Consider the following 27,915-nt stretch of genomic DNA (forward strand, 5'->3'; position numbering starts at 1 on the left):
CGCTCCAAATCTCTTTCCTATTCTTCCTTCTTTCTTTATTCTTTCACAATTTTGCATTTTTTTCTTCATATTTTTCATAGTTTTATACACTCACATATTCATTTGTTTTAGGACTGGTCTAGGCTAGACCTCGGCTATCAGTGCCTCTTACTATATTATTTAAATATACAATTTTAATAGATAAAATTAATTTAACATGGACATAGTAATTCATACTTAAACAATACATTAAATTTATATATTAATATGATAACGTTAACGAATAAATAACAATAACTAAACAGTGTACATAGTGTATCACTACTGCAATAATAAGATTAACATTTTCAATCTTATAATAAATATTATACAGCCGGTGTTATGTATTGACCAAGGCTACTACGGCTAATGACTACGCTTTCACCATTAAAGGCTTTTTCTATGAATGGAATGACCTGTACGGAACACGAGCTCCTTTAGACCAAACCCAGTACCGTTACGATTTTAATCGTACGGGAAATATCCTCAAGACGAATGAAAACATATTAGGCTATACAATAAGAGATAAGATATTTATCTATCATTTGATTACAAAAAAAAATATGAACAATGTTATAAAAATACAAGTTATAACTATTAAATAGACGCCGGACTGATTTTGGCCCTGGACCAAATTTTTCCTGACAGGTCTATACTTTGGTTCTGAAAAGAACCTTTTGGATTGTAATATCATCGTTTCGGTTAATAGTATGCGCTAATCGTTAAATATTAGGCATAGTCTGATTTTATTTTTAGTATACAAATTATAAGCAGGCCATAGGACCTATCCTAGAGCATAGCCTCCCCATCACAACTGCTACAGGTTGTGCCCTCAAGACCAGTTATGCCGAATAGCTAGATAGGCAAAGGCTAGTAGGCCTACGTGTGTGTTGGTGTTGCTGATAATGGCTTTGTATTCAAATCTTAGCCTCCATCTTAACTTGTAAGCTGGAATTACATTTTGCAGGCCTATGCATTTGCAGCCTTTCTGTCTTGCCTTTTTAAAATTTATATGCCATACTGATTCACAGAGATCCCAAATTGGGAAAGCAAAAAATAGGGAGATTTTTTCGTGAAGCAATTGCCTCCTGTAGCGACGCGCTGTGACGCCTTACAACGTGCTGCGCAACATGAAAGTGTTACACAAAAAGAAGGAAACACTGTTTTTTTATCAATTTGTATACTTTTATTTAACAATTTTACATTTGTTTACACACTGCAGTTGGCCTAAAATATAAATTTATAAATTTAAAGTATAAATTACAGTATTTATTTAGCATTGTGCTAGTAGAGCGCTCTTGGCAGCAGTCAACAAGGCTTGGTTCATGCTTGACATATGAGAGGCTACTGCTGATTTACTACATCTCTTCAAATAACATAGAATTCTAGCAAAGTAACTGCAACTTGCTGAGAAATTAAAAACATATATATTTTAATTTAGTAAATCATACAACATGTTTTAAGTCAGCATTTATGTCTAGCCTATAATAACTGGTACATAATGCCATGAAAAACCATTAAATTTTGAAATTTTTACTCAACTGAAAGTCATCTCATTGATTGAGGTCGGCGCTGGATGCAAAAGATCGTAAATGGAGGATAAACAAAAGGCGAGTCTACCACAGATCTAGGCCTATCCTTGCCATGGAGCTGGAACTTAAATAAAAACTCCCTGGTCTAGCTTATGACACTTTGATGGTTGAACAAGTGCCATAATATATTGGCTTCAAATAATAAATTTTGTTTCATTGCTCTATGACTTCGCAGAAAGTACATTTTTCATGGAATTTTCAGGATTTAAAAAAAAATTGGGCGAAAGTTTGGGAGGGCGGGAGATGGCCTAAAAAATCGGGAGAAATCCGCGATTTTCGGGAGACTTGGGATCTCTGGATTCAGAAACAACATCCTATAGTCCTATTTAGTAAGGACAGCCAAGTTATTTCTCTCGCGATGTATTTTCCCTGCTGACCGGTGAGAATTAAGATTGCCCAGAAAAATTGAACCATGTGACCGACTCCCCAGATTGCTGCATAATTACTGAAACAAAAAGTTCAATGGTTCTACTCTAACTTAATATAATTATTATATTATGAGGCATTTTAGTAAAATAAAACCTAATGAAAAGATCAGATAAACTTATGTAAGAATTGATAAAATGAATGTGTTTTCTTCAGCATGTATTTCGAAAGTTAGTCCATTTTAGGAATTTTCCTATGTAATAATACACTGTAATTTGAGTAATGCCACCACTTGTATTCGGGACTCGTATTGCAGCGCTTGTTCTGCACTACCGCGCTCATATTAGCAAGGTGCAAACTGACTGTTCTTTATATATTTTAGTAGAAATTTTAAACCTGGAGCCCCCTTTAATGAGCAAATTCACCTTTAGTACAATCTTTTGATATGTAGGAGCTCCAAAAATCTACCAACTATACTGTCTACTATGAAATAAACACTGATGTTTTTAACATGAATAATGTATCCATCAAATAACTTTACTGAAGTTTTTTTTTAAATTAATAATTATTCATATCGTAACATAAAACATACATGTTACATTACAGAGCAAATGAACCACTTCAAAAAAAAAAAAAACATTTTAAAAAATTATTATTTATTAATATTATTTCTAAATGCATATTTCATTTTCAATTTCTCAATGAAAGATAAAAAACAAAATCAGCATTTTAATTTAAAAAGAAAAAAATAAGTTTTTGCTTTTTATTACTTAGAAAGTCAAATTATGAATTTCTTAAAAATTACTGTATAGCCCTATAAACTGGTATTGTTCAATTACTCCATTTCACAACGTTAGGACCTTTCTTCTTGCCTATTACATTGTCAGCTGATTATTGTTACTCTTTGGATTTGATCTAATGTTTTGTGGATGGTTTTACTAAAAAAAATTGCAATAATAATGTAAGTGTATGCTCCTCCATATCAACTGCTTAAAAAGGCATTTTTTATTGTCTGGTTGTAGTACAGGATAATTAACAGTGGGTTTGGTTAAGATTTCTACTTTAATTTATATTTTTATAATTCACATTCATTCATTATATCTAATTTTTCTACTTTATTATTCAGGTATAAAAATATAGAAGACGATTACAAATAGCAGCTGAGGCTGAAGTGTTTTGCATCACAAAACTCTCAAACATTGGAAGTGTTAATGAGAAAACATGGATTACAACCAAGGTAACATTTGAAACCTTCATTTATCCTTTCAGACTTTTAGTCCTGGTTTAATTTCAAAGTAATTAATAAAGTAATGTTATATGAAGTGGGTAATCATTATGTATGCATTATAAAATTTTATATGCATAAGCCTATAACTATATGAATATACAAAAAGGAATATAGAAAAATGAATAGACAGATAGTACTTGTATATAGGCAGCATTTTGGTCAGTGTTGCACCCATGTGCACATACTGTACTTGGCTGTGTATGCTGAGTAATGACAATTTCATCCTAAGGATGCTTTGGCACTGAAAAGATGACGTAGCTTTGTACAAGCAACAGGTGGGCCAATCTTGAATGATGCATTCTGTCATTTAGCATAGCCCATTTTACCCATTGAAGGAATGCAAAGGTTAATAGCTGTAATATTTCCTCAAATAATTTCATTTTTTTGTAGGAATATCTGATGATACAGACTTCAAAGAAATAATGTCATCCATGTCAAGGTGGTATGATCGCCATGGATACATCAACAAGTTGAAAGTTTTGTACAGAGATCTTGTATCAGAACTTGATAAGCTGTATGCTGCCACTAAGGTGTTTCATTTGTTTGAGTTATTAATTACCTCGGGACATCTAAGTTCCAATAATCTAACTGTCCTATATGATACTATCAATGTTACTCATCCATTTGGTTTGGAACCAGAATTCTGGAAGTTGTCGTCAACATGCTTTGATATTAGGACAGCCAAAATCTCCAATATTACTCGTAACAGACAAATTCTGATCCAGGTGATTGAAAGTCTCGTTGAAAATGATCTCAAGTATATTTCTCAAAGATACAATTGTCCACAAAAGGAAGACGTTTGGAAATTCTTTGTGGACTTGGAACAAAATAAGGTGTTTTGTGAAGAAAATTTGGATGACTTTATGAAAAATATAACAACATACCATATATTAGTTTCACGTAAAGACCCTCTAGGATTGAGAGGCACTGGTGATGCTGCTACAAAAGATGATAGCTCAAAAACCTCTGCAGGTAAGCATTATTAGCTGTATGACCTTACATTTATTATTTTTAAAAATTTGTTTATTATTATTTGACAGCTTTATTAACTTTTACACCATTTGATTAATTTATTTTAAAAGATGGAAGGCTTTTAAAAGAAGCCCTTATTGTTATTTTTAAAAATGTGTTCCTTATTATTATTGGAGAGCTTCATAACTTTGACACTGATTAATTTTAAAAGATGCCCTTTAGCAGAAAAGAAGCATAAACTGATGTATAAAGTTCATATAAAGGAGTGTATTTCTAATTAATTTTTTTTTATTAAAAGAGAGATTTTAAAAAGTTGAAAAATTAAAAACTTGAGGTACTACTACTACTAAATATTAATAAATAAATAATGGGTCAAATAAATTGTTAAATCCTAATGAAGCAAAGCATGCTATACTGATAAGAAAATGTTAATATATATTGAGTACAAGCAAGAAGGTGTCTGCAATTACATAATTTGTCTCTGTAAAATTGGAAATAAAATTTTGTTATTTGTTATTCAATTAAAAGCCATTTTGTTAGCTTAAATTCTGGATAGTTGTAATTAATACAACATAAACAATTAGAATCTATGATGTGTGTTATATTTCAGAGAACCAAGAGAAGACTATGGTGACTGATGACACAGATACTCCTAGAAATGCTTGTACAAGTACATCCGCAGGTAATATAAATGCAGATGGTTTATCTTAAATGCAAAACATAAAATGTGTTGTGTTAATATAAAATGCAAGTGGTTTACTATATTTAATACAAAACTACATTTAAAATTATTACAATCACTTGTGTTGTGTTTCAGAGAGCCAAAAGAAGCTTTTGGTGACTGACGACACAAATGCTCCAAGAAATCTTTGTACAAGTGCATCTACAGGTAATATAAAATGCAGATGGTTTATCTTAAATATAAAAGATCAACATAAAATGTGTTTATAACACATAAACACATGTTATAATATAGAATGCAGGTGGTTTACTATCTTTAATACAAACAACATATAAAATTATTACAATTTCAGTGCATGTTTCAGAGAGCCAAGAGAATCATATGGTGTCTGATGACACAGATGCTACAACAAATGCTTGTACAAGTGCATCTACAGGTAATATAAAATTGCATTACTTGCCAACTTCAGTTGTCTTGTTCATTGATAGAATTTTATGTATAAAAAACGGTAATCATTTCTATATTCTACACATCCTATGAATGCACAATCCCTATCGCTTCTCTCAAGTCAAGCGCTTCCAGTATTAGAAATAAAGGCATTTATTTGAGGGAGGCATTTATTTTTTGGTTGTAAAATGGATACATACTCAAAACGCTGTTTATTTCACTGTAAAAGTGGAACTACAACATCATTACTGTCAAAATGTGTTATTTGTGATCATGAAGACTCAGTGATCCCAGCACCCGGTTAGAAAATATGTAATTCTGCTGTAGTGAAACATTAACAGAATATGTTGAGAATGATGTACATAACAGGTAATATCAAATGACATTACCTGATGACATATATGTCCTGTATGCTGAAATACATTTTATTGATAAAATTTCATTAAAAATTAGCCATTTCTTGGAGTGACAATGGATCATAACCTCTCCAGCATTTTTTACCTTCTTTCTTTCTACAAATCCTTTAATGAATATACAAATCACATACTTTGGGTATTAGAATTAGGTAATATTAGATCACAGAAGGTAGTTATTGTAATACAATACCCCATACAAGAAACGTTACAGTTACAGAAGGAGGGACTAGACACCTCAGACTATATGGAATCAATAACCAATACAATGGTTTAATTCTGTTCAGTGCAAAAGGCAAGAAATTTTAAAAATTTTATCTGCCACTGTTGCATTACTACCCACTGACATTGGTCGCACTGCAGTTGGCATAAATATAAGCTTCAGCTGACATTGTCAGTTTTTAATTGACATATTTGTTAGGTTAGAGACTAAATACATCGTGTCTGCACTGTGGCTGCAGATGTTTATTTCTACTAATAAATGTTTTGCTTATAATTCAATTTAAACTACTTATATTTTTCAGCAGGAGCTTGCATAGTGAATAAAATAATTAGTCAAAACAATAAAGGTAAAAAAAAATAACTAAATCTTTTCTTATTTTGATGCTGTTGAATTTCTCATCTATTTCTGTTAAAACAATCTATCTGGTTTCAAATTTGAAATATATATGAAAGAATCCTAAATCTATTACCATACTCCAACCTGAACGTTTATGACATGACCGGTCCGATGATATTCTTCTGTTTCAAGAGATGCATAGATTCCAACGTAGCGTAACCCAGGAGGGTGCGATAGGTAAACTAGGTTGTCTGTTGATTCCGAGCGAAGCTGTTCAGGCTTAGTTAAAAGACAGCAAATTTTTGACTTCAGGTATTATTTAAAAGGAATTTCTCTAAATTGGGTGTAGATATGTACAGCATGCACTCCTCCCCACACAAATTGGAAAATGTACTGAATATAAAATTTGTTATTTTCAAAACTTAAAATCGAATCTTAAATCTTTACATTTTAACCAGTAATAGAAATTGGTCCCTATGCCATGTTTTGACCCAAAAATGTATTCATACTCACACATATTGTTGATTGAGGGCAATATGCTTACCTTTCCAATTATAATGAATTCTTTCATTTTAGGTTCTATAATAGGAAGTCAGATCATAGGTTGTAATGTTGAAACACTTGTTGTTAACAACACAATTACAGTGAATCAAGGTATAGTTTGAACTACTCTTTTCTGTGATAGATTGTGCATATTGATATTTTTTATAATATATTATGTTATAAATTCTTTGAAAAAATACTTAAAACTAGATGTTTATAGCATGTACTGTAAATGTGTAAATGTATTGTGAAGTAAAGATGGTGGTAAAGATACTTACCACGTATTTCAAGGTCTTTTGGTTAAAATTTGCAAATTCCCAGACTCCACTCCAGAAACATTAGAATTAGACTAATTTATGTTTATAGAACATCAGTTCTAACTTGTATGACTCATTTGCTGTTAACAAAGAAAATAAATTGAAAATTAGCATGTACAGTTCTAACATTTTTATTTATCTTCTTAGAACCAAAGGACACAGATTTATCAGCATCTAGAAACAATGGTGAGATTTTTTGAAGATTATGAATTTATTTATTGGTGTCTCATTTCATTTTGTTTATTTATATTTCAAACAACTACTCAAAAACTGTATCTTGAGGTTGAGCTTCTGATCCCCTAAGTTGCATAATGGGGGGAGTCAAACTGCCATACAAACAATGTAGGTATAAATAGAATTATGGATCTTTTGAGTAGTTTGATATAATTAATTAGGAAGTTCTTTAGTGCGCATGCTTATGACTATGAGAAATCATTCATGATTAATGAAACTTAAAACATAAAAAACATAAAACTGCATACGACTGCATAACATCGATTGAGGTCGGTTATATCTTTCCTATTAAATAGGCTTTTAAAATAATAAGCGTAGTTTGACGCAGTGGTTGAAGTTAGGGCTTTCAATGGAAAGTTTGGGGTTTTGAATTTCAGCTTTGCAGATTCACTTCCGTCCTTGGGCAAAGCACTTTAGCTACATTGCTTCAGCCCACACAGCTGTATCAATGGGTACCGGAAAATTGCAGGGGACTAACCTGCAACGGACTAGTGTCTCATCCGTTTCATCACACTACAGGAACTGGGATAAGCTCCAGCCCTATGAGCCCTAGTTGCTCGGAAAGTATTTAGGATTTAGGTTAAAGTACATAAACAATTTTAAAAATATGCTTGAAATTGAAATTATTACGGCAAATTTATATTGCAAGTTGCAATATCGTACTGTATTTAGTTAAGATTTTCATGTTTGATTTGTAGAATGATTGATTATATGAAATAGATGTGGGATGCCCCACACAAAACAAACAAAAATATACAGTAAATGTTTACATTTCTTTCTTTGTTTGGAAATGTATTTATATAGAAAATCTTCGAAACACAATTAAAAAAGACAAAATTAAGATAAAAATACATTATTTTTTATTGCCGATAGAAATACAGACATCTTAATTTTTTTTTCTTAAAATTTGAAGAAAAACTGAGGTTAATGAGATATAGATTTTTGAATATTTTAAAACTTGGGGACAAAATTGGAAAAAAGGGTAGACCCTTGAAATTATCAAATTTCGTTGACGTTTGCCTCAAATTCTGTCTCGGCAACTATACAGTACACAACAGAGTACTGGGGAAATGTGTAGTAGAAGCAACAGCCTAATCGGAATTAATAGGTTTTGAATGTTAACATGATTTTAAAAATCATTAAAAAAAAAATATATATATCATACTGGACGGTATTGGTTAGGCCCAGTCCAACCATGGAGATTTGTCAAAATAATTACAGTATAACTCCAATGACAATGTCTAAAATGCACAAACTTTCTGACAAAAGGGGATGTATTTTGTAGAGTAGGGCATGGTGTTGAAGGGTAGGGGCCTATCTGTGTGTTATTGCCACAATTAATAGGGCCTACAAGACTGTAAAACAACACAGTGTAAGTTGTTAACCTGAGCTAGGCTATCTCTTTAGTTTGCACATTAGTATATTGAACAGATCTCAAAACTGAGACAACCATTACCTACGGGGGTATTTTAACATAACACTCCCTCGCTCACTTAACACACAGACATTCCGCGAAGCCAGGACAGGCAGGAAGGTAACATAAATATTAATGAGTCTCTGTACAGGATAGATCATGAATATGAATGATTCTCTTGTAAGATTACCAAGCTAGTGAAAAGCATGCTCAGCCTTGATTTCAACTAACCTTCCTCGTACAGTTTTATTTCTTTTTTACTCCCATAAACTTGCAACTTTTTTGTTGGGATTTATTTTATAACTTCTTATGATTTCACAAATAACCTATATAAAATAAGAAATTTAAACCCAGAGCTCCCCTTAAAGAACTCGGTTGTGCCAAAAAAGACATTAAAATACATCACAAAACGCTACAAACACTGGAGCGGCACAGAGGCTTTTTATGGCTCCTCTGTCCCCCAGCGCCTGGCTCGGTAACCACCCTACGCCTCTGAATTAAAACCATTATCGTGTGAACTGAACTTCAATATTTGATGACTCATCTTTTTTTTTCTCAGAAAATCAAGATATTCTTACCACGGCCTGGATATTCCAAAAATTAAAATGCCATTGGCCTGCTTGACACACAAGATATTTCAGGCCAATTGGTATGATAAATTAATCAATTCTTTTTGCGGCTCCTGTTTCTACTACCACAGAAAAATTTCTTTGAAAGAACTAGCAGTTGGGAAAGGTTTTTCTTTGCCAGTGGAAACATATCTTAAGTTTCTTGTAAGATCACCTCCCCACCAATAATAAAATGTTGGCAATAATTGATTAAAACTTTGTCCATACTATGAAATTTTATGTGATAAGTACTGGTGAGATGTGTATAAGAGACAGGTGTAGGCCTAAGCCTTGACCTGCCTTGTACTACAATAGAAAATTTGCAGGGCAGCAAGTAGAACTCGAATAGGCCACTGGAGACACATATAAACCTATATAAATATGCCTAGTCATAAAACAACTTATAAAAACTCATTTTTTATCCCAAATGTGAATAAACACTACAGTAATTCAAAATCAATACCTGTCTCTTATACACATCTAGATGTGTATAAGAGACAGGGTGTTAACTAATCCGGGGTCTGCAGGTAGCGATAATAACACCACGAAGAATTCTGTCTTGGCAACTATACAGTACACAACAGAGTACTGGGGAAATGTGTAGTAGAAACAACAGCCTAACCGGAATTAATAGGTTTTAAATGTTAACATGATTTTAAAAATCATAAAAAAAAAAATATATCATACTGGACGGTGGTATTGGTTAGGCCCAGTCCAACCATGGAGTTACAGTATAATTAATTTGTCAAAATAATTACAGTAAACTCCAATGACAATGTCTAAAATGCACAAACTTTCTGACAAAAGGGGATGTGTTTTGTAGAGTAGGGCATGGTGTTGAAGGGTAGGGGCCTATCTGTGTGTTATTGCCACAATTAGTAGGGCCTACAACACAGTGCAAGTTTTTAACCTGAGCTAGGCTATCTCTTTAGTTTGCACATTAGTACATTGAACAGATCTCAAAACTGAGACAACCATTACCTATGGAGATATTTTAACATAACACACCATCGCTCACTCAACACACAGACATTTCGTGAAGCCAGGACAGGCAGGAAGGTAACATAAATATTAATGAGTCTTTTGTACAGGATAGATCATGAATATGAATGATTCTCTTGTAAGATTACCAAGCTAGTGAAAAGCATGCTCAGCCTGGATTTCAACTATCCTTCCTCGTACAGTTTTATTTCTTTTTTACTCCCATAAACTTGCAACTTTTTTGTTGGGATTTATTTTATAACTTCTTATGATTTCACAAATAACCTATATAAAATAAGAAATTTAAACCCAGAGCTCCCCTTAAAGAACTCGGTTGTGCCAAAAAAGACATTAAAATACATCACAAAATGCTACAAACACTGGAGCGGCTGGGGGGTTCAGTTCCCTGGCCCCAGCGCCTGGCTCGGGACATTCGGCCCCTTTGTTACACCACTGATTCCGCATTTACAATTTTCACACTCCCCAGATGGGAACCGCCCATGCGCCTGCTTTTGACTGCTATTCCGACCAAGCCTCCCAATTGAAATTTCTCGGGTTAAAATTTAAATTCAATGAATACAAGAAAGCAAAAATGATAAATATTATTATTACTGATTTGTTTTCAGAAGTGGTCATCAGAAATTACTTGGATCAGTGGCAGAGAAAAGTATATAAGAATTTGAACAAAATGACACCTCCAACCTGGAATCAAGAGTCTGAAATTGATCTTGCAGAAGTATTCACAGATCTCGAGCTACTCAAAAAAAAAGGACATGATAATACCAGTAAAGATACAACTCTACAGGAGCTAATTAGTTTGATACAGTCTCAGAGAGCATGTAAAGTTTTTGTAGAAGGTAAAGGCGGGATGGGAAAGTCAACACTCTTAAAACATCTTGCGTATCATTGGGCTAATAAGATTGATGATCCTTTCCCAGAAAAAATTGTATTTCTTGTCAATCTCAGAGATTTAAAAAAAGATGAAGATGTTGTTGATGTGATTATTAGACAAATTAACAAGAAAGATTTTGATAGAAAAACAAAGTTAGATACAGGTTTGATTGTAGATTTTTTAATGGAACGTGATGATGAGATTGTATTGTTACTGGATGGGTATGATGAATTGGAAAAAAGTGCTCAAGATCCAGTTAGTTTATTTGAAAGAAAGGAATTGGAGAACAGCCAAGTTATACTGACATCACGTCCTGAGAATGTACATATGATTGTTAAGAAATGTGATGTCCATGTCAGAGTGGAGGGATTCAGCCCAGGTAAAATCAAGTTTTATATCAGAAAGCACTTTAAATACATTAAAATGCCAGAGTTAGGAGAGTCTTTAATTACAGAGTTGCATCTTGACCGAAAAGATAAATATGAATGGGGAGGAAGACATCGTGAAGCATTTGAGATATGTAGATCACCAATGTTGTTACTAAAGATATGTACAGTATGGAAGGAAAATCAGTGTATTCCAGTGGATATGCCAACTCTCTTCAAAGAAATCTTCCGATGCATTTTGAATCAGTACATGAACCGCAGTGGCACTGACAAACCAATCAGTAAATTTGAGGAGGCTTCTAAAAAATATGTTAAAGCTTTAGAAATTTTAGGTAAATGCATGTATAAATCCATACAAAATAATAGGTTGTTTATAAATAGAAATGATTTGGAAGGTGATGAGGAAACCGTAGATCTTGCAATAAAACTTGGATTTGTTTACAAGGAACAACCTACTGTGGAAGATGACTTTAGTCAGATTTTCATGACCCCTCACAAGTTGATTTTTGAGTCATTAGTAGGGTTCTACTTATGCAGACATACTCGATCTTTCTCGATTGATGAAGGAGACACAATTAGGGCAAATCCATATCTGGGCATGTCACGAGTGTTTGCAATAGGATTCCTAGGTGCTGATGCAGGTGAATTTCTTAAACATTGGATCACAGATGATGTTAGTTGGTATTGTGCTCTAGCAAGGTGTTTTAACTTAGTAAAGAAAGAGCATGAAGGGCAAGTTCTCTTGGTATTAGATGAATACATAGAAAAGAGAATCCCTGATACTAAGCCACTTCTTAAAGATGTATGCACATCCCTGAGAAGCTTCCTCCGGCATAATGTAGAAAGTGTGAAAGTTGAAGATGATGAACATATATTATTTCTTGTTAAAAAAATGCTTCAGCTTGATGAGTTGAAGTTTGTACCCACAGTGAGGAAATGGTTCAAATCCCTATCAGGGAATGCTTCATTTTGTAATTTTGGACAAACATTTGCACATATTATATTTGTTAAAGATTCTCCACTATTTATTAACAGTATGTTTCGAAATCCTGATATATATGGCCATCAAGATAATATCCAGGCTCTTAATGCCGAGTTTAAAAAATTCAATTTTAAATACTCTGCGGATTGCATTTCATTTGCTTTTAGTAGGATTTCTGCTTCAGCTGTGATTCATGTACTACATTATGCACCAATGCTTACTACTCTTAATCTTGTAAATAGTGGCATAACGGGTAAAGATGTCAATGAAGTAATCCGTGAAGTTATAGAAACAGGAGATGAGCTAGCTTTAGAGGAATTAGATTTAAATTGTAATGATCTGAGTGATATTGATATGTCCTCTATTATCTCTTTACTTCTTGTTGTTCCTAAGCTTCATATTGATATGTATAAGTGTTGTCTGTTGGGAGCTAATGTGAGAGATTTATTGACAGAATATAAGAAAAGGATGTGTAAAAAAAAAGGAATCATATTACCCATTGTTATTAAAAATTCTGAAGATACTGTTAATTCATTTCTAGGGGGAAAATTTCGAAATGATCTTTCAGACATCGATGGAAAATCACTTACATTTTTACTCTTGGAAATTGGTTCCACAGACTATTTTTTGTGGAGTTTGCCAAAGTTGACATGCAAGAATTTGAAAGACCTAATACATGAGTGTGATAAGCATAACATTCGACCTAATCTTGCTATATTGGATGTTAGTGGTGTTGATCTGTCCTCAATTAGTGGAGCTGATTTAGCCAAACTATTGACTGTCTTCCCAATGCTGGTCGCCTTGGTACTAAGTGGGTGCCAACTGTCTTTTAACGTAATCAAGGACCTTCTGAATAAACTTGAAAATACAGATGGTATTGTTAACTCATTTGGCAATGACTTTTCAGACATTTATGTCTCATCCTTTGCTAAGCTTCTTAAGATGGTTGATAATAATGATCATGACGTCATCTTCAGAATATGGACATGTTCTAATAAATCAGGTGGTACGTCATACATAGTCTATGAACCCACACATGGACCCTTCTTTGAATCTTGGAGTTTTTGGATACAATATTTTCTTAAAAAGGAGGTTGTCTGCAAACAGGGGATTTTTTAGCCAGCGAGCCGTCCGGTCGTCTTTTGGAAGACCAACAGTTATTTAAGACAGCCACTTTTACCGTGACAGCTTGAACTAATAGCTCGGCCTAGCTTAATTGGGCCTAGTCTACTTTAGCAAATTCTTCAAATCTATCGAATGTTACATTAAACTAAAAGCTAAATCATATTTATGTTTGATAGAAACAACATTTGTTGATTGGATGTATGTTGTTTTCATACCAATATTTTCTGGTGATTACCAAAAATGTAAGGCTAGTTCACTTGCAAAGGGCGTCGTGTAAAAAACATTTATGCCCCACTGGAAAATGGATGGTTCTGAGTCACCCACAACGAATGCAAGTGGCTCTGCATATACAGTACATGAGATTCGGTTCCCTGACATAATATAGTATGTATTCTTGGTGTTCATAACTTTCTGGTTATAATGAATTCATAATATAGTAAAGAACATTTAACATCACAAGTTAAATTTTATTAGTCAACAAAATACAGTAGGCCTTGGCCTATCTCTTGATTCGGAGGACCTAGAGAAGAATTTACGCTAGACTAGTAGGGCAAGAGATGAAGATGCATCTGCATAGCCTAGAAAAATTGTGAGTAAACAACCGTAGCCGAGCTGTGCGCAGTCCATGTCTATAATTGAAATATCTTTGTGATAACTAATTCAACACTATTCCTTTGAAGACAAGATTCCAACATTTAAACACCTTTAAATGCCCTCTAATAATAATTTTCTATATTTTTCTTATGAGAACGAGTGTTTGCCATAGGATTCCTAGGTGCTGATGCTGGTGAATTTCTTAAACATTGGAATACAGATAGTGCTATTTGGAATTGTTTTCTAGCAAGATATCTTAACTTTGTAAAGAAAGAGCATGAAGAGCAAGTTCTCTTGGTATTAGAAGAATACATTGCAAAGAAAATCCCTGACACTATGTCATTTCTTGAAGATGTATGCACAGGTTTGAGAGGCTTCCTCTAGCATAGTGTTCAGAGTGTGGAAGTTAAAGATAATGAACATATATTTCTTCTCTTTAAAAAAATACATCAGGATGTACTTGACGCTGAAGACGTTTTTGTAACTGCAGTAAGGCGTTGTGTCAACTCTGTGTCAAGTAGTGTTTCATTTTGTAATTTTTGATGTTATTCAGGGTATTAGTGTTGAGTTTGAAAAATTTCATTTTAAATACAATATGGATTACATTACATTTTATTCTATTAGCCTCAGTGCATCAGCCCTGATTCATGAACTACATTATGCACCAATGCTTAGTGTACTTACTGTTGTAAATTGTGGTTTATCAGTTAAAGATGTCAATGAAGTAATCTGCGCATTTACAGAACTGGAGATGAGTTAGCTTTAGAGCTGTTAATTTATAATAATAATAATAATTTATTCACTTATATTGCGCAAATTACATAAAAATATGTTCAAATGACGCATTACATAAAGTCAATTAAAATAGATTAAAATTGACATTTCAATATTAGAGTAAAACCATTTAAATTCCATAAAAATATGGTCAAAAGACGTATTACACAATATTTAAAAGTCAATTAAAATGGATAAAAATTTACGATTCAATATTACAGTAAAACCATTAACATTGACAAGTACAGGAAGTACAATAGTAAATTATTTGTTAAAAGCAATAGTGAAAAAAATGTGTTTTCAACAGTGTTTTAAAAATCTCTAGACTACCAGCTTCCCTAATAAAAGGTGGCAGATCATTCCACAGCTGAGGTGCTGCATATTCAAATGCACGTCACCTTGTGTGACTTTAGTGCGACAAACTGGATAACTTAAGATTAAATCATCATTGCTACAGAGACTATAACGAGAACGAGGTTTCTTAGCGATAAGTAACTTAAATAAGATGGAGCATAGCCATTAACACTTTTATACGTAAGCAACAAAATTTTGAAATTTATTCTATACCATACTGGGAGCCAGTGTAACTCAAATGATAATGGCGTAATGTACAGAATTTACCTCTATTGCAAACAAGACGAGCAGATCAATTCTGCACATGTTGTAGTTTAGTAATCGGGTAGACCACATAAGAGACTGTTACAATAATCTAGACAACTAGTGATTATTGCATAAACTAACATTCCTGTGCGTTTATTTGTTAAATATTTGCTAATGTGTCTAATATTATGTAAAAAGTAAATTATTGAGCTGCATATCTTGGTAACATGCGATTTCGTAGACATGTCGCTATCAAACCATGACCCTAAGTTACGAGCACCAGAGACAGGAGCAATTGAGGACGCCCCTATTTGGATACTAGGAAAGTTACGCTTATCAAGCTGTTGTTGTGTACCAATCACTAAAAATTCTGTTTTCTTGTCATTTTACATTAACCCATTTGATCGCATCCAAGTGCGCAATTCACAAATACAGTTCATGGTTTTTCATGGAGCAACAAGGAGTCTAGTGGAAATCAGATCTAAGATACACGATTTCTTGTTAGATCCTAAAATGAGTTTAGTGACACTATTAAACTCGGAGAGAATATTGACATCACTGTGTTACACTAACTTACATCATTACTAACCTTATGCCTAATAACCTTTTTAACAAAAAATGCCTAATAACCTTTTTAACAAAAAGAGCTGTTAGAGCTAAATGAAAATGATGTGAGTGATATAGATATGGCCTGTATTATATCTTAACTTCTGGTTGTTCTTAAGCTTTGTATTGATATGTATAAGTGTTTGTCGGGAAGTAATGTGAGAGATTTACTGTATTGATTGAATATAGGAAAAAGAGGCATAAAGAAATTATATTTCCCAATGTTGTAAATGATTGTTGTATTAAAAATGCCTGCAAAATTGTGAAAATCATTTTTCAGACATCGATGGACTGTCACTTGCATATTTACTGCATGAAATGATTTTCACATACATGTACTATTCTTTTACGGGGAATGTGTCTAAGTTGACATGCAAGAAAGTGTGATGGTCATAACATTCAGCCTAATCTCATTTCGTTGGATATTAGTGCTGTTGATCTTTCCTCAATCAGTGGAGCTGATTTAGCCAAACCATTGACTATCTTTCCGAAGCTGAATTACTTGGTACTAACTGGGTGCAAGCTCTCTGGTATGTTACATCCCCAGAGTTGTTGATCATTGTTGTTGATAGCTTAAAAATGTTGATGCGTTTGAATTGTAATTTTGTTATGCCCTCTGTAGTCGATGGGGATTGTTGTTCGTATTGTTATGGTAATTTTTGGCTGACAGGATTTCGTGGTTTTTGAAGAAAAGGGCTTGTAGCCAGGAGCTGGCTCTCTTTTTCATTCTGGACTGGACTGGCGCGGTGGTGTGTTGGAGCAGGGCTGAGACTTGATGCAGGCAGCCTTTGTATCCTGTGCATTGTCGAGGTATACGAACCTTTAGGTGTATGCAGATGTTAATATGGATCTCTGTTTCAATAGTCTAAATTGGACTGTGAGTATAATCAAGGACCTTCTGAATGAACTTGAAAGGACAGGTGATCTACTGAAACTAACATTGTGAACTTGTTTCAGAATGACCGTTTCAGGTAGTGATGGCTCATCCCTTGCTTCTTTAGATAATTGATAATAATCATGACTACAGTATTGCAGAACATGAGCATGCACATGAATAAATCAGGTGTTACGTACAGTCTACTACAGGTAATTTGTGTGCATTTATATTTGAATGTATCAAGTCTTGTATTTCCTTCATTTGGACTTGTATTTGCTTGTGCAGAATTAATCTATCTTCAGTCAAGGGATCAACACGTCCGATTAAAAATCTGTCCTAACTTGGCCACTCTTGACATCAGAAGTTGCGTTTTAACAAGCAAGATAATAAGTGATTTTTTTGAATGACTGCAATATGAATGGAAATGTATTAAAACAATATGATCCATCTCGATGGGGAGGGGTGATTGGTTCGATTGGTGATGGTATACGACCTGTAGACCACACACAATAGGCCCTAATTGTAACTTTAGAGCACTGATTAATATTTATTACTTCGTAATTTGCATAACAAATTATTTATAAACCATGGCTTCCTACGATGTCATTTATATATAATGGCACTCGACCTCAACGTTTATTTATATATAATTGGCAGTAAGAAACCATTTTTAAATATAATGACCTTGACACGATAACATGTGTCAGGGGCGGATCCAGAGATGTCCGAAAGGGGGGGGGGGCGAAATTTGGGCCGATTGAGACAACAATGACCTACGGGGTCCGGAGGCATGCCTCGAGAAATTTTTGTGTTCTAGATGCCCGAAAATAACATTTTTTTCTTTTTCTTTCTTTTTTTCTTTATTTTTCCTCCCAAAATCCGCCCCTGTGTGTGCATTATATACATGTAATGAGCTTGAAGTCCAAGCATTATATACATATAATGGTTTTGCGACAGCTCTTATAAAGAGAAAATGAAATGTAAAAGCAATTATATATATAATGAGTTTGAAGTCAATTTGTTATTTATATATAATAAAATCAGTGAACTTATAAATAAATAATTCTAAGTTACTTTCCATTATTTATATATAAGGACTTGTTACCTTTTCATTATTTATATATAATGGAATCAGTGAACTTATTATATATAAATAATTGTAAGTTACTTTTCATTATTTATATAATGATGTGTTACCCTTTCCTTATTTATATATAATGAAACCAGTAACCTTATTTTATATAAATAATGTTTGGTTACGCTTTCATTACTTATATATAATGAAATCAGTACACTTATTATATATAAATAATAAAAACATTAATGCAATTATTTACATATAATGTTTTAGACGTAAATGCATTATATATAAATAACTGGTGATCTATACAATTATATGTTAAATAATGAATTATATAATTAAATAATAAATTTACACTTGGCGCTTCATAGTTCTCAGCCTTCTCATTTCTAAATGTGGTAAATTGTCAGTTATCCTTGGGAGCATGCTAAAAATCATGGTTTTAAATATTTAAATTTTTAGATAACTGGTAAATATGCAATTAAGAATTTGCATGGGAAATTTTATGAATAAGGTTTTCATAATTAGCTCTTACAAAACCAAAAAAAAAAAAACTTCAAGATGAGACTTGACAATTTTTTTTCATTCATTATGTACTTCATAGTGTGTTTAGTGGTTTTAACATTGTATACTTTTATGGTAGTTTTCAATAATTCCTTCCAGTAAGTAATATAATCTTAAAATTTGTGGGCTTGTTTTATCTATTTTCGTTAAATTTATCGTATGTACTTATTCCGGACAAGAAACAAAGACACGATACAAATTTATTACAAATTATTACGATGACAGTAAAGTCTACAACATCAATAAACACAACTCTTTAATTATGTATGCAATTACGTGTATAGCAATATGTACTTCTAAAATTGTATGCTGTAACTTTAACAATATTGCCTACAATGATAAAAAAATCGGTTCAATCATTGTTTCATATAATAATCAATTAAAGTGAAATAACAAAGCATCGCCTCAATAATTAGTCATGAGAGGCACGCCATACTTCTTCATTCCGCCGCAATTTAACGAACATCTCTTCTCATTCCTGGGCCTAGGTTAACTGAAAAAAACTTCTTTGAAACAAAAAAAAACATTAAGCTCAAATAAACGCAGTAACTCATGGTGTCTTCCAATGTCAAATTTGTCTGGAGACAAATAAATAAATTAATTAAACGATGTCAGAGTGATAAATTACGAATTTCTAAACATGGGTTTACAGCCAGCACACTGTAGGTTAGGGTGAGTACTGATTTCTGCCTTGTTTATGTTATGGAGTGCAGCATGCACATAAAATAATAAGAAATCCCAAAATAGTACTTTTTATGGTTAGTGTTACCTTTTAATAGTGTAATCTTTTCATGTTGTAATTTTATTAAAAAAAATTATAGTTAATATTTGAAAAAAAATAGTGCATTTTGCTGCCATTTAATATTGTAGAGAAAGTAGAGATGACTACATGTACACAGTTTGAGTTTGAGATGAATGAGTTTATTCAACTGTTTCATTTAATTTACTTTGCCAGGTATACGCTCAGGTCAGCCAGATAAAATTCAGTTACAATGATAGGTTAGCAAGTTACAGTATGACCTCATTTATCAATCTCAATACATCATATAATGGAAAATTAAACCATATTTCCATTTCCAGACAGCTCAAAGTGTGCTCACACTGACACCTCTATGACCCGGCTGTGTTCACCACACCAGAGGTGGCGCTATACATGTTCTAATCAATATATAAGATTAGGCCAAATAAAGTAAATTGTTTGTTTGCCCTTCTTTTTTTAAAAATGATAAATAGGGGTGGATGAAAAAAGTTTTTAAAAAAATTTATTTTTATTTTTTTAAATACTCATCAGATGGAATAAAAAATAACCACAGAGGCCTAGAATGGTAATATCTTACATCAGACAACAACTTTAGACTAATTTGTAGGGCATCTGGCAAAAAATAAAGATAAATTCACTCAAATTTTTTTTTAATTTGTAAAGAAAAAAGCTAAAAAAAAAAATTATTTTTTTCAGTGAGTGAGCGGCGGGCGGAGGAGGGCAAACAAACTTTTTTTTTTGGGCCTTACGATCTAATCTTACAATTACGTTTTATGACCAAATACTCATAAAATAATCAACGAAATTATGAAACAAAATTGTCCTAATGTTTAATGTTACAATAAATTTTAGTTTTTAAGTCTGTATTTAAAATAATATTTTATGTACATTTTATGTTAGTGTAATCTTTTGATGTTTTTAATGTTGTAATTTTATAAAAATTTAAATGATCAGTATTTCATAATGTAAAAATGTTGCATTTTGCTGCCATTTAATTATGCTTTTTGACCAAATACTCAACGAAATTGTGTTAATTTCGAGCACATGTTCAATATACTGTACACGCGAGAATAAGTGTCCGGGCGCTTAAAATATTTTTTGCACTTTCTGAGGGGCGCTTATTCAAACGGGGCGCTTATGAAAACAGAGTGGAAATTGAGGGGGTGCTTATGGAAATAGATGAAAATCGAGGGGTTATTATGGGAAATTATTTTAATAATTAAAAATTCAAGAAATGCCACTTACCATTGCACCTTCCATTACTGATCAGTGTAAAGCAACCACACTATAAATATATATTTATTATAAAAATTTATCCTCATTTAATTAATTGAGGTACAGTATCAGATCAGTGGTAAACTGTGTGTGATAATGTTGACAAAATTTGTAAGTTGTTTTGAAAGGAAGAACAGTGCTTGATATTGTGTAGGCAGTGAATTCAACTGCTGGTGCTGCATAACAAAAGTGGTGGCCTATAGTTTTGAGGGTGTACACGTGGGAACAGACAGCAAACAAATATTGTATGGGTGTGTCCAGTCCATAAACATAAATGGTCAAGGAACAGTAGTGAAAGGTGGAGACACACATATAGGAAGTTTAGAGCATATAAGTATATACATGTGCAAACAGTTTGTTGATCATAATATTTGAATCCTGCCCACAGCCAATCACAAAACCATTAATTTAAATATATAATATAGTCTCTGAAGAGAACTGACGTAACTGAGCGCACTATAATTCACGATTTTTTTTGATAAATTTAAACCTTTGATACATGTTCCAACGGAACAAGATTACTTCTTCACAGTTGCCGCTCAAAAGATTTCCAAACGCTACTCCGAAAATTTGGATTCTCATGCTTCCGCCTCCTGCAATTTATGCTCAGTCACCCACTCAGCATCTTATCCAAAAATCCATTACTTTAATTCAATATAATTTAGCATTAGATGTTATTCTAAAAAAATTGAAACTTACTTGGCTGTAAGTAGTACTGAACTTCACAAAGTAAATGAGGAAATTATTGTATTTTTGAGGTTGATCATTATAAATATCTAGGAATGCTTATATTTAGATCGCAGATTTAAAGACGACACAACACATAATGATGAAGTAAAAAACAGGGAACCCAGATAACATCCGTAGGCCTACTTGATGAACAGGATCACTTTGACAGGGCCTACTATTATGATGGAGACCATTTTGGAAAAGCTTGGCTACTTAGAAGCACCTAGAAATGCTGTAAAGAAAGAGACTCCTGCAGTGAACTTCGATGGGAGTTGCTTGATCACTTCAAAATTAGGCCTAAAATTAAAATTGTTTGTTTTCCCCCTCCTCACCCGCCCGCTAACTTTAAAAAAACTTTAGATAAGGGGGGTTTTTTAGCTTTTTTCTCCACAAATTAAAAAAAAATGTGAATGAATTGATCTTTATATTTTGCCAGATGCCCTACAAAGTTGTCTAAATTTGTTGTCTGATGTAAGATATTGCCATTCTAGGTCTACATTCATTGCTAAATGTCAACTGTGGGTTATTATTATTCTACCTAATGAGTTATCTTCGAAAAAAGACCTTTTTCCACCATAATTGTCATGTTAACAAAAGAAGGGCAAACAATCAATTTATTTTTTTAGGCCTTATGACACTGTACCATAGTTTAACTGTGTTCAAGCGTGTACATGATTTCAATTGCCAATTAAACATAAAGCAACCAAAACTTCATAATAATTTGTAATACTTAATAGAATTGTGAATGCCTCCATAATAATGAATGTAAACTATTGGGAGATAATTTTTGTCAAATCAGATGATTGAAAGTTAAATGCAAAACAACAAGAACTGGTTCCTACAAGCCAATAATCCAATACAAAGGTGAACTGAAAAAAAGAGGTGTTAGATGAAAGAACCAACAATTGCTTGGACAGAAAGTCATGTATGTATAAGCAATACCGGTATCTCGTCTTGTGAAAGCAATATTTAAAGAAAATGTAGGTTGCTTTCTCTTTGAATGCAAACAATATTATTTATGAGTTAGAAAGTGATCTGTACAGCAGCGTTTAGATAAGGAGGCCTACGGGATGATTTTATCTATGGTTCAAACAAGTTAAATGGTTGATTTTCGACAATTGCAAAAATACATTGTGGAGAATAGTGAGATACTGTATTTAGGCCGATAAGAAAATTAAATGACTTATCAGGTTTTTTTTTCGTTCGAAAAAGGAATCATTTGTTTCTTGTATTTAAATGTGTATGTCGAGCATCGAATATATTCAACCAATCAATCAATTTAGATAGTAGTTCAAATACTTAATTAATTGTAAGGTTTTTGTTGCTTGATAGGCTAATACAGTAGTTTAATTTTAATAATTTGCCAATAAGTTATTTTTCATGCATACTTTTTGTTATTGCTCTCTCTTCGGATGCTCCATGATAAAAAAATATAAATGCAAGAGAATTACAGCAAAAATGCAAGATAATCGATATAATTAGAAACTAAGGGATCTGTCTTCGTCGAAAATAGTAAGTGAGGGCGCTATTATTTGAAAAAACAAACAGTCGACAAAATAAACGAGAGATGCACAACTTATGACATGACGAACATGACGAGCAAATCAGAAACCCACAGGAGTCCTAGAACGATGGGAAAAAAGGGGTAAATTGGAATGATTCTAGTTGTCATTGCAAAATACAGAATATGACTTAATCAAATGGATCATCGAGATATACAAGTAAGTGTTTTATAGTTTTATTATAGGTTGAGGCTACTGGTACTGCGTAAAATTTCTGCTAGGCTAGCTAAAGCCTAGGGCCTAGCCTAGGCTTGATCGCTCTTCTTGTTGCTGGCATATTCCTAGCCTAAGCCTGGCTTACAGTAGCCTAGTCTCTGTTGCTGGAGCAGCATCTACAGTAGGATACTATACTGTAGCCCTAGGCCACTGTTTAATATTTTACTTTCGTGGCCAACCATCTTTTATCTATAATCTCTAAATGTTGGGATAGACAATGAATAATCTTTAGACATGGGGTCCGTGAAGACTGTTGACATCCAGAGGGGTCCGCAAACGCAAAAATGTTTGGAACAACTGCTGTAATCCATAATTAATAGTTGTCTAATTACTAATTCTATTCTTTAATTATTGTCAAAGAAATAAATAATGAATGTTTCAAAACTGTTTGTCAATGAATGAGTGTATACCACAAAGGACATGCATTTTTAAAATAGGACCAACATACAGTAGCTTGTTAAAATGCAAACAAAATCATAACAGTGCCTTTGTCTGAGAATAGAAGAGTAAAGGATCTCTTTAAAATTTTATTAGAGACTGGATCTGGCTAATTAATTAGTAAACTCCTTTTGGAGCATCACACCAACTCATTTCAGGTGCCTTTGTATTATTACCTTACCTTGAATTTACCTTGAATCTTCGAGACTTAGAGATCAAAGCTCATTTGTCCCTCAATCATTATCGAATTCTCTTCGGTCATATACGGGCAAAATTTAAGGAGGTGGCCAGACCAGACTTTCTCTAAGCCTGCTTTAAAATGATTTTTTGAACTTTAATTTTAAAATTCATTCAAGAATTTTAATTTTAAAGAATCAATTAGTCAACAAAGGGTGGAAATTGTGTTGTATGGGAGTTTGGCACTGTAAAATGGACACTCATAATGATACTTAGTATGGAAATCATTTCTGTACTCTTACAATACAAGTTTATATCAAGAATCAATTGCTTGTTCTGCTTATGACCCCTTCTAGAATTAACTACCTGATACTTAAATCATCTGCGTATTTCCATATTGGAATAAACTGGATCACAAAAAAGAATTATGACCCAAATTCATCACATGAGGGACACCACAATGTCATATCAGACACACTGTTTATAATGACTTAGTATTTAGATAGAAAACTACCAATAATAGGAATGATAAATGGAGAATATTTGTTATTATTTGTGTAGACAGCTGATCAAAACAAATTTCCTCCCAGAATCAATCAACACAGTCATGTTTCATAAAATCCACAAGATAATGAGTGGTAGTAGACAATACAGTACAGTATATATTCTATACTGATTTCTGTTAATTAACTAGCGATAACTTCCACAATTTATTAACCTGTCAGAAATGGTGTCACTTTTCAACTTTCAATGCCTTCTTAATCTACTGTAGGTCTACAATTAATTCTTTTTGTCTACCTGAGCCATTCGATGTTATTTTATATGAATACATGGATATTTAATACGAAGAACTTATGAATCTCTCTTCATTACAATGGCCTGTCACTAAACTAGTTGAGAACTTCTAAGTAACGAGTGCGCACAATATTCATAATTTAAAAAAGTTTGTAACTGTTGAGTATGCTATTAAGAATGAGTTCTCAAATTATATAAAATTGATAAATTTCTCCTTTGATATTACTTCTTATGATCTACTGTATACTCCCATCACAGCATGGTACTGACACTGTACAATATATAAACATCATATTTTTTTGTAAACAACTGTTTCTACTGTACCAGTGATATAATATAATAGATAACAACATCATAAAGGGCATCATTAAAGGGATAAGCTTATGAAGGTCAAAGATTGCCATTGCTCAATATTGAAACATAATCTGCAATATGTTAAGGTTTTATTTAATTTACTGTAGCATGCTACATTAGTGCGGTATTTAGCTTTCTCTACAAGAGTAGTGGGTTCAAGTCCGTGGCTCATAATGGTACTTCTGTTGTTTTTTTCACTAAGAGGTATGGATACTGTACGAATGACACAACATTGGTCTGTGGATTTGTTTTTGTCACCTTGTTTCTAGTGTGTGTCTCCATGAATAAAGCAGAAACGGCACCAGTCAAAGCAGGCATTTCCCCACTCATCCAATAGGCCTGGACCCTGGTTTAGCCAACAACAGGTTGTCAGACCAAAACAATAATTAGCAAATTATCGAAAAAAACTTTGTTTTGATTGCCAATTCCTAATATAGTATTGCGGTCTGTACTAAAACATAAAAACTCTCCACATGAAACCTACCAGGCATTTTATTACAAGGCTCCAGTACTGTAGGCCCCTTGGCTCATACCACCTGTCGGACCTATTGTTGGCAAATTTCTGGAGCCACCACTGCAATAAATAATAAGGTTTTTTTTTGTTTTGCCCAGAATCTGATCTTGCGCAACTAATGCTATACTCCCTATGGAGTGGAGTAGGTTGCTCCATCGCATCATATAGTCAAATCTCTAAGAGAACAGTTAAATTTCATCTAAGCAATATTGGTAACATTCAGAAAATATCTTTCTAAACACACTACTGTAACTGCCAGTCAACACATCTGTGTCTTTTCATCTTATTTATTTTAAATTTACCATATTTATGGGCTATAGCACCCTTTTCATAATAAAAAACAAAATAATGCTCACTTTCCTCTGAAACAGACCATGTTTGCTTCTAAGTGATTAACACTTCTGTCATTTTTATGATAATAATGATAAGGGAAACATTATTGAGATGATGATGATGATAAAGATGGTTTATTATTATAATGATGATGTTGATAGCAACAGTGATAGCAATTATGATTTTATTTAATAATTTGATGAATGTGAGAAAACAATGTAATTGATCATTGTCTTAAATAATACAGTAATTAATCCCATACCAATGTGTATACAAAATTGTAAAACTATAAGGATGGCGAATTATGAAATATTTTATGAAATAATGTCAAACTAGTGACAAACTAAAGTTAGGGATTCTAATGCAAAATTAGCATGACATCTGCAGTCTTCTTGCCAATTTGTAGTATACATAGGTAGGTTATTGTTATTCTTATAAAATGAGAAGAACAAACGAGTGACAGAAAGCTGTGACTAGTTACGAATCTGCCCGAAATATCAATCAATTGATTGGAGTCATTGGAGCGTCCCTTCTTCATTGTGCTCATGATTTGCCAGATTAGTTCTTCGGTTTTCATAACAGTTTGCTGATAATGGGGATTTGCTATGGAATTCAGCAAATGGGTGAATTCCACACATTGAACTTTTAAATTATGACAGAGCAATGCATGCATACTATCAACTTACAGATTTAAAATCTAAAGGTTTCAATCCAAAGTTTCCACCAGAATTTGCTTATCCTTAAGGATAATTTGTGGAATGTGCCCTCAAGTTATCACATAAATGTCTGTGTATATATCTGTATTTTATTGGCTTCATATTCAAAAACTATTGTAGATTTCTTAGTCTATGAAAATGACCTTTCTATAGGGAGTAACAATTGAGGAACAGGTTTTTAAATGAATTAAATATGAATAGTAAACAATAGCCTGAGTAGGATACTGTAGGTGTTATTAACGAATGCTTTACTGACTATGAAATATTGTATATTGTATTGTATGTTGTAGGTCTTCATGACATAAGATGGTTCTGAAATGGGCTTGTTTCATATGACCCACTTTGATGTTTGATAATTTAAATAAAAATAAATAAATTTAGTCTATTAAAGGACTGTCAATTGTCTTAAATTTAATTCTAAAGATCGCCAAATATATATACGTAAAAGCAATAATATAAAACTACATAATTAATACAAATATACAAAAACATTCAGGAGAGTTAAAAGATTAAAAAGATATATAGAGATAGAAATCTTTCTTTATCCTGGGTACTTAGTATTGTTACACTGTTCTTCCCTGGGGTCTAGGGTATGATCTTAAATTACATTAAATTACAAAACAAAATTAAAAGAAAAATGCACAACAAAATATATATTAAATAAATTACAAAAATACAAGAAACAGAAAAGAAAAACAAACGGTTAAATTAAATGAGATTTTTAAAGGATTGTAAGGAAAGGGAATGAATATTGCTATGAGCGTCTGATGATAAATTATTCCATAATTTAACTGAGCGATATTTAAATGTTCTTTTTCCAAGAAAAAATGTTAAAATGGTATGCAAGGTATGCAGGACAAAGCGCATGTTCCTGGTACAATAACAAAGGCTGCATGTTTTTAGCTAAATTTTGCGCCTAGACAACTCACTCTAAAAAAGCCATATCTCGCAAAGTTTACAAAGTTTCAGATTTTTCATACAGTTAAGGCAAGACCTTTTTTATACCTTTGTTTTATAATAGTGAACTTGCTGAATGCGAATATTGATGAGTGCGAATAAAAATAGCATTTTATTTTTGGCCAAATAGGCCGCCATGAAAAAATAGAAATTTCAGAAAAAATAAAAATTTCT

General features: G+C 32.8%; 2 protein-coding genes across 6 annotated transcripts in view; both read left to right on the forward strand.

The window, feature by feature from the left end:
• The window catches only part of LOC117122688, a 28,622-nt gene extending 10,719 nt beyond the window's left edge, over positions 1-17,903 (forward strand). For 2 of the 5 annotated variants that reach the window (XM_033268373.1, XM_033268372.1), the window contains exons 2-10: positions 3,103-3,213; positions 3,655-4,236; positions 4,847-4,918; positions 5,054-5,125; positions 5,271-5,354; positions 6,303-6,347; positions 6,914-6,991; positions 7,345-7,383; positions 11,061-17,903. In XM_033268373.1, the coding sequence (XP_033124264.1) occupies positions 3,198-3,213; positions 3,655-4,236; positions 4,847-4,918; positions 5,054-5,125; positions 5,271-5,354; positions 6,303-6,347; positions 6,914-6,991; positions 7,345-7,383; positions 11,061-13,813 (3,741 nt within the window). In that variant the 5' untranslated portion in view covers positions 3,103-3,197 and the 3' untranslated portion in view covers positions 13,814-17,903. The remainder of the gene's footprint in view (positions 1-3,102; positions 3,214-3,654; positions 4,237-4,846; positions 4,919-5,053; positions 5,126-5,270; positions 5,355-6,302; positions 6,348-6,913; positions 6,992-7,344; positions 7,384-11,060) is intronic. The other 3 variants (XR_004447735.1, XM_033268374.1, XM_033268375.1) reach the window with 3 other exon arrangements.
• A 5,337-nt stretch (positions 17,904-23,240) lies between these two features.
• The window catches only part of LOC117122682 (ral guanine nucleotide dissociation stimulator-like), a 41,151-nt gene continuing 36,476 nt past the window's right edge, over positions 23,241-27,915 (forward strand). The window contains exon 1 of the mRNA XM_033268365.1: positions 23,241-23,400. Coding sequence (XP_033124256.1) covers positions 23,380-23,400 — 21 coding nt within the window. The 5' untranslated portion in view covers positions 23,241-23,379. The remainder of the gene's footprint in view (positions 23,401-27,915) is intronic.

Source organism: Anneissia japonica, unplaced genomic scaffold (genome assembly GCF_011630105.1).
Source record: "Anneissia japonica isolate Jap-2015-1 unplaced genomic scaffold, ASM1163010v1 scaffold287894_len555002_cov174, whole genome shotgun sequence".
Lineage (NCBI taxonomy): Eukaryota > Metazoa > Echinodermata > Crinoidea > Comatulida > Comatulidae > Anneissia > Anneissia japonica.